We start from the raw sequence: 8,603 nt of genomic DNA, 5'->3' as shown, positions 1-8,603 counted from the left end.
AATCTTATGGCTCTGTGCCAAGGGGAGAGATTTTGGAAACAAGCTGTGTCTGGTTTCCCTACCAACTGTGATGTGGCAGTTTTCACACTCACCTGGGATACAGGAACCTCTCCACTGATTTCTGGCCTTTTCACAAAGGAAGTATGTGCATGGATGGTCATTGAATTGGTAGATTTGTCCATAAGAAGTCCAGGGCTTCTTAGTCTGAAATCTTGCTGATGTTATCTTCTCTTAAAAAATTAACCTTAACAGTCCCCTGCTTGGATATTCTGACTATTTGCACTTTTGAAATTATATACAACTTTCCATGACTATCCTATAGCTGATTTTGTGCACATTTCTGTTTCTTTCCTTACTAGGAAAAATTATTGGAATAAAATTTCTGGATCAAAAAGAATAAACTGCTGAAGGCTTTTGAAAGGTATTTCCAAATTATATTCTTGAAAGGTTGCATGGATTCATAGTTCTCTGAGAAGTATGTAAGAGTTATCAGACAATATGTAAAACATTACTTATTAACACCATTTAGGAATTAATAGGGTTAGATATAGGAAAGACATCAACATATGGGAGAAAAGAAAATTGAATTGAAGGGCAAGTGAGCAAGGACAGAAAGGGAGTCTTAAACCTCATATCGATAGGACATGGAATTGGTCTTTAGATTGTAGAGAACAGATTATGTCTGCTGCCTACGAATTTATTGTGTACTTGAATTCTTGTGCAAACTTTTTTCTGAACATTCCTACCTTATAACATTTCAATAATCAAAATGCAGTTTTCTTGGAAGCAAGGACATGAACACTCAATCTTAAATTTTACTCTTAATAAACCTAACTCTGAGTCCTCCATAGCCCCCCTTTCTAATCTATTCCATTAGTACTGAAGCCATTGAGATAAGATGGTGGTTAAGAGTCCATTTAGCTTTTGGCCAAAAGTAATTTGCTATTGGAATTCAGTGTAGATACTACTATAACATAATCCTTTCCTTAGTGTAGGGAAAATTGGACAATTATTTGGGGATGATTTATAAAGAAAGCCACCAAATAGCCGGTGCCTGCTAGCTTTTCAATAATACAGCGGTCACACACCCAAAATGTCTCTTTCATCTCCCTGAAATTTTCTTTGTTTGTTTCTCTGTTTCCTTCTCTTGGACCAAGCTGAAATCCTATGGGAAAGAGAAAACTAAAACACTAATAGGAATAATGTACAAAGTTGAGAAATGTTTCTGTCACTTCATTAATAGCTCTATTCAGTCTTCTTAATTTTTGTATGTGTTTGGCACAGAAGCAAGTACACATTTTTGGCTCCAACCTTGATCTGGAAATTGCAGAAGAAGGATAAAGGAAAAAAGCAATACTCCTTGATTGGAAACCCTTCACTGATGGGAAAACTCACACATGCCTGGGACACAATACCAGAAATGAAGCATAAGAGAGAGAACTTAGTGTCTTTGAATTATTTGTATGACTGTGTATAGCCACCTCATGTGAGCTCTGGTTTTCTTAACAGTGAACAAAAAGACAATGTGTAAACACTGAGATTGCAATATCATTCCATTTGTAACTTCTGTCTAGGTAATACTGATAGTTTTTGAAGTTCTCAGGCTGTGTCCCTATTCATATTCAGCCTGAACACTGTAAGAGTTCTGATTTTGGCCAAACACCACTTATATGAAAAGATAGTTCATGCTAACCTAGTAGTTACTCTTCTGAGAATAATCAGATGACCTTGCGATCATGCATAGCCCTTTGGGAAACACTGCTTACATTGTTCTTTAATACCTGGCAATGTTCACTTTTCAGGACATGACCAATAGAGGCAAAGTTGGACAAAGTCAGTATTTTTATTTAGGATGAGAAGATGCCAGGGGTGTGTGTGTGTGTGTGTGTGTGTGTGTGTGTGTGCGCGCGCGCGTGTGTGTGTGTGTGTGTGTGTTTTAAAGACAATATAGGTTAGAACAAAGAGAGAATAATGACCTTGAACTCAGACAACTGAGCTTAAAATCCTGGCTCTGCCAGTAGCAAGTCGTTGACATGTGTAAGTAATTCAGTTTTTTTTGTTTGTTTTTGTTTTTTGTTAAATTGATTTCAGAGAGGAAAGGAGAGGGAGAGAGAGATAGAAACATCTATGATAAGAGAGAATCATTGATTAGCTGCCTCTTGCATGCCCCTTCCTGGGGATTGAGCCTGAAACCCCGGCATGTGCCCTTGACTGGAATCAAACCCAGGACCCTTTAGTCCACAGGCCTACACTCTATCCACTGAGCCAAACAGTCTAGGGAAGTAATTCTGTTATATAAGCCTCAGTTTCCTCACCTCTAAAATGAGGATAACACCACATTAGGTTGTTGAAACAATTAATGGGAAATTACAAATGTTAAAATTTTGAGTTCATCTTAACTCTTTCCTTTTCTTCAGATTTCTGATTAATCTTATTATACTGGTAAGAAAAAACTATGACACATCACCAGTGAGAAACTTAAAATCAGATCATCCAGATGGTTAGGTAGGTCCCAAAAAATCTGTATCTTCCTCATCCCAGTCTATTTCTATGTCCTCTGGGACATATCGTTTGTTTTAAGGGCCAATAGACTCTTTTTTCAGTCATTCTTAAGAGTAAGTTTTCTTCCAATTTACTGGTAAAAAGACTGCATTTAATGTCACAGCGTGAAAGAGGAAGAAGTCTTTTGTTGTTCTCTCAGATACTGAATCTAGCTGTTTCTTAGGAAAATAATTCATTGTAACCTAATGGGTAAATGGCATTCATGTGCTCTACTCCTATTCAGGAAATGAAAGTCCCAGATCATTAAGTAAGAGGCAGGTAAGCTGACTGGAGTCCAGACAATATGATTGCCAGCAGGTCAAAGATTATTAAGGGAAGAAAATGCAGGGGGATTTCAAATATCTGAATAGTCATAGTGATGGCCTTGTTGCGTTTTTGTGAGAATACCCATGTAGCCAGTTGTGAACAGCTTTTGGTAGAAAAGTCCAAGTAGTATTTCTGATATGACAAATACATGAGATCTTGTTTCTATATATGAACTTAAAAACAAAATAAAAAACACACAAAAATACATTTTGAGAAGAAAAGCTTATCAATGAGAAGTTAATTCATAGGGTAAAGGTGACTGTACAAAGACTATGGCAAATTCTAGGAATTTTTTGTCTTATACATGTCCTCGGTTCATTGTGTGCATCTGTTTAATTCTGACATTTAGAAGTTTGGAGTTGCAGCATCAATCTTTAGTAGTGGTGGTGGTGGAGGTAATAAGGGTGGTGATGGCACTAGAGTACAGTTCTACACTTGCTGGCTCAGGCACTCTATTAGGAGCTTCTCATACCTACTCTGGCTCACTTACTCTTTACAATGTCTAACAGCAGAAATAGGACAATAGACGGATAAGACATTCAGTGCAGGCTTCTCTGTGCTAAGTCTCTTACATAAACAATCTCCTTTCGTTTTCATCTGAATTGTATAAAGTTAGTGTCATTTTCTACTTTATCCGTGTGGGAACTTATTTTCAGATGTGTTAAGCGACTTACTGGAGGTGTGAATGTATTCTGTGTATTTACATAGCTTAAAATTAGTGCAACTAAGATTTGAAGATCTATGAGATGACACAGGCTGAGCCTGTTTTTTTTATCGTCAAATTGCATTATTCAGATTTTTTATTATTGTCTTCGCTATACTTTTATATGGGGCCAATTCAATGTACCAAGTATTATACTAGACACTTTATTGTGTGATACTGATTGACATATTTGTCTATATTATGCTCTTATTCCTATTTAAAAGATGAAGATACTGAGGTTCAGAGAAATTGGTCTTATAGGTGAAAGTTACACATTAATTAAATGACAATGGTGAGATACTGATCCAGGCCTGTATTTTTGTTCAAAGTCCATGGTCTTTCCACTAAACCTGACTGCCAAGTCGACCAGGTAAAAAACACACACACACACTCACACACATTAATGGTGACTATCCTTTTTTAGGTATACAGATATCTAGTAGATAGTTAAAATAAGTGTTAGATTAATCTCTAAGACTAATGAGGTAGCCATACTAATTGTGAAGTCACTAAGCTGCACTGACAAAGATAAAAATACCAAAATTTGAACACTGATATTGTACTTTGTTGCCACTATTCACTAAAACCCCTGGCTAAATATGTTTGAAATACCCCTCAAATTTCACCTTGTAAATTCAGGTGAAGTAAATAAGACATAAAATATATTTTATCGTGATATGTTGGGCACCAGTATGCAGTGTTACAGGAGTAACATGACAAGTCTTCATTTACTCATCTAATTTGATGTTTTGTACACCAAGCATAGATTTTTGCATAGAAATAAATATGAATACCTTTCCCCTGAAATTGGCAACAAGACAAGTGTGCTTACAACCACCAAATCTATTAACATTATACTGAAGAACTTAACTAGTGTGAAAAGTAAAGGACAATAAACCAAATGTATGAGCATGGGAAAGGAAGAAATAAAACTATTAATTTTGAAGACAACATGGTACTCTCTGTAGAAAATCCAAAATAACCCACACATAAAACAGAATTTGTAAGCAAAATTAGTATGTTTGTTGGTTAGAAAGCCAATAAAGGCATTGGTTTATGTCTGGGTTCTCTATTCTGTTCTATTGATCTATATGTCCGTTTTTATGCCAGTATCATGCTGGTTGATTACTATGGCCTTGTAGTATAGTTTGATATCAGGTAGTGTGATTCTCCAACTTTGTTGTTCTTTCTTAAGATTGCTGTGGCTATTCAGGGTCTTTTGTGGTTCCATATAAATTCTTGGAACATTTTTTCTAGTTCTGTGAAATATGCTATTGGTATCTTGATAGGAATTGCATTAAATCTATAAATTGCTTTGGGTAATATCAACACTTTAATGATGTTAATTCTTCCTATCCATGAACACAGTATATGCTTCCACTTATTTGTATCATCTATTTCTTTCTTCAGTGTCCTATAATTTTTGAAGTACAGGTTTTTTTACATTCTTGGTTAAATTTATTCCTACGTATTTTGTAATGCAATTGTAAATGGGATTGCTTAGTTTCCCTTTCTGATAGTTCATTATTGTGTATAAAGAATGCAACTAATTTCTGGATATTTATTTTGTATCCTGCTACTTTTCAGAATTCACTCATCAGATCTAGTAGGGGTTTTTTGGTGGAATCCTTAGGGTTCTCTATACAGTACACAGTATCATGTCATCTGCAAATAATGACAGTTTTACTTCTTACTTTCCAATTTGGATGCCTTTTATTTCTGTGGCTAGGACTTCCAGTACTACGTTGAATAAGAATTGTGAAAGTGGAAATCCCTGTCTTGTTCCTGATCTTAGGGGGAAATGCTTTTAATTTTTCCCCAATTTAGTATAATGTTTGCTGTGCATTTGTCATATATGGTACTTTATTACGTTATGTTCCCTCTATTCCCATTTTACTGAGCATTTTTATCATAAATGGGTGCTGGATTAATTTTCTTTAAAAAGCATTGTAAATCCTTTCTCTGTCCACTTGATTTGTAAATCTTTTTAAAACCTCAAAAAGTCTCTTGCCAATTTTACAACCCAGGAAATTTTTTCTTAAGGGCCGTGGAGTCCTGTCTTTTGAATTAAAAATATCAAGGTTTCACCTGATCTCCCTGTCTCTGTGGGAGCTTACCCTGGATCCTGCTTGGCAGAGAGGAATATGGCATTTTATTTTCTGTTGAATAAGGACAATTATCTAACACAGATGTCAAGCCAATTCCAAGTGAACTTAGGATGAACTATCTAGAGCAGTGGTCGGCAAACTGCGGCTCAGCAAACTGCGGCTTGCAAGCCACATGCGGCTCTTTGGCCCCTTGAGTGTGGCTCTTCCACAAAATACCAACTTCTGCGCATGGGCCACGAAGTTTCAATCACACTGTATGTGCGTGCCCGCATGTGGTATTTTGTGGAAGAGCCACACTCAAGGGGCCAAAGAGCCGCATGTGGCTCGCGAGCCGCAGTTTGCTGACCACGGAAGAGTAAATGGTTCTAGGAAGTCCTCCTACAGCAGCCCTAGGAAATGAATGCATCTATGTATATACTATAGTATTACTATGCAATACCCTTTTATAGTTCTTATTACTATTGTTTGCCCATCACCTGCGACTGACTCATTGCCACCAAGAAGGCAAACATCAAAGGAGCAGGGGTCTTTTTCATTGGTAAAACCCAAGTACCTGGAAGAGTTCCTGATACACAGTAGGTATTCAATAGATATCTGAATAAAGTAATCCTCATATACATTGTTCATCATGTAATTGTTCTAGTTGCTTTTTGTACAGTTCCCAGATTTTTCTTTTCACTTAGTGCTTTATTATCTACAGTAATAGGCAGCACAGCTAGCAGGAATGATTTAACCATTAAAACACAATTTCACATCTCTTCCTGAATTAAATATTTTAAAATAATTGTTCAAAGTAATGATGTTAACTATTTAAAATTTCATCTCCATTTATTTCCCCTAGCCATGCTTTGTGACAGTACTATGGAAAAAGAAATCAAATCAGACACCAGGAGAGAATAGAAAAAAAAAGTTAGATAATCAGCTCTTGAGCAATGGGAAGTTGATTGAACATAAATTGTTTAGCTCACTAAGCAAGTCTCCATGGAAGAAATTATTACTCATAATAGTCATCTAAATCCATTAATCCCCTTCTTAATGATTTCTATCCACCAACCCATTCAAACTTCTCAGTTTTCAATTATTAAGAACATTTAGTCATTTCTGGTTAGGGAAGATAAATTGCTTCCTCTGCATTCAATAGTTGAAGAGACTCAAATTAATTTATCCAATTTAAGTAAACTCATCTATCAGTAATCAGAAAATCTGTGAGGTTTGAGTTATTGTATGTTTGCTCATGTAAGTTACTGTAACAGTATAAAATACCTATGTATTTATATTTGCCCTATCTGTGAGTTCCCCGTCCCCCTTAGCCACTAAGGTGAAACCTCGCAATTGATTGCCCCAGTGAAAGTGGAAATGCCTACTGCCTTTAAATAAGAGGTAGCTCTTCAGCTTAGACTTCAGTGCTTGGGGTCAGGGTGAGACAATAGTCTTATATCTAAGCCTTGAAAGGGGACGGTTTTAAATCACAAGAGCTTTGTTTTCCAAAAGCAAACCTTGATGTTCAAAACATGGTTTTCCTGTAAGCCATAGGGCACAGGAAAATGAAGATATTGTCAGTAGGGGACATTCTTAGTAGGCAGGGAGAAGCAGAAAACCTTCAAATAGGACTGGGGGCGGGGTGTGAAGCAAACAGGAACCAAAGTTCCTTCACTTTTTCTACCTGTCATCACAAAAAAACTTGGGGCAGATACTCATATAGCACCAGATGGATTGGAGGGAAGCTAAAAGCAGAGGCTTGCACATGGCCTCATATTTAAAAATTTAGAAAGGGTCTGGAAAACAGAATGCTTTTACAGCAACACAAGGTGAACATGCAGCAGATGTGGCAGCTTATAGCATTTGGACCAAGAAAGCCGTGCTGTCTCTCTCAGTTCCTGGTGACCTATATGAGGAGTAGAATGTCCTAAGTTCCTGCTCAGTTCTTGGTGATGAGTTTAAAGTTCCTTGAATAATCCCCAGACTTGGCTGGGGCAAGACCCCCATAGGACAGCCCAGGCTTAGGAAAGAATGGAGAATGTGGCCAAGACTCAGTGACCCCACAGTGAGAGATTATATCTGAATGTTAGCAGGGGAGCGGGGCTCTGGGGCTGGACTCTCAGGCCCTGACTTGCTGAGGACAGACCATACCCAACACAGCATGGGCAGAGGCTGATGTACATGGAGACCAGGCAGGATGACTACTGGACTGGACTGGAGGTCAGCAGGAACCAGCGAAAGGTACCAAGTGGACCAGCTTTCCCTCTGTGGAGACATCAACTAGGGTGGAAGGAGGAGGGGGCCAAAGAAAGCCAATATAGAGATGTTGGACTTGCAGTTGATTAAACAACTATCAGACTTACCAATTATTTGCAAATTAAGTTTGTTTTGTTGTTTTCCCCTTAAGAACGGGAATCAAAGCAGGGAATGGTTATAGGAACTGAAGACAGCAGTCTGAGCCATATGTGCAAATATTCAACTATTTTCCGGGAGTCAATTAAAAAAAACACGCACAAAACAGGCAAAAAAAAATTCAATTGAAAAGCTTGACCTCAATTAGTAAGATAGTATATTAGACCTCAGTATTGAATCAGCATAAATTATATTAATCATTCTATATCTTGCCCCGCAAAAAAATTTAACTTTTTTCCCTGTGGACACTAAGTATTCTTTAAAAGTATTCAATACTTGGAAGTACAGATACCATTTATACTTCACATTTTAGAATATAAAAGATGTATATGAAAACAATCTTCACTTGAAAGTGTTAATGCTGTGGTATAAGTCTAGAAAAAATTAAAATCCATTTCTATTTGGTAAATTAATTGTGTATTACTAGGACAATGGAGATAAGTTGACAATTTGAGCAATTATCAATAATAGGAGATAAACACATTCTTATAAGAGTTCTAAAACTGTCCCCAATGCCTGCAGTTGTAATCCTG

The 8,603-nt window shown here is 37.0% G+C and overlaps 1 protein-coding gene across 1 annotated transcript in view; it reads right to left on the bottom strand.

The window, feature by feature from the left end:
* Nucleotides 1-1,245: 1,245 nt before the first annotated feature.
* The window catches only part of NPY5R (neuropeptide Y receptor Y5), a 15,340-nt gene continuing 7,982 nt past the window's right edge, over nucleotides 1,246-8,603 (bottom strand). The window contains exon 3 of the mRNA XM_059699517.1: nucleotides 1,246-1,317. Within this exon, the coding sequence (XP_059555500.1) occupies nucleotides 1,246-1,317 (72 nt within the window). The remainder of the gene's footprint in view (nucleotides 1,318-8,603) is intronic.

This window comes from Myotis daubentonii, chromosome 5, assembly GCF_963259705.1.
Source record: "Myotis daubentonii chromosome 5, mMyoDau2.1, whole genome shotgun sequence".
In the NCBI taxonomy this organism is placed as follows: Eukaryota; Metazoa; Chordata; class Mammalia; order Chiroptera; family Vespertilionidae; genus Myotis; species Myotis daubentonii.
Note: the sequence above shows the minus strand (reverse complement) of the source record. Positions and strands in the feature narration are given on the sequence as shown.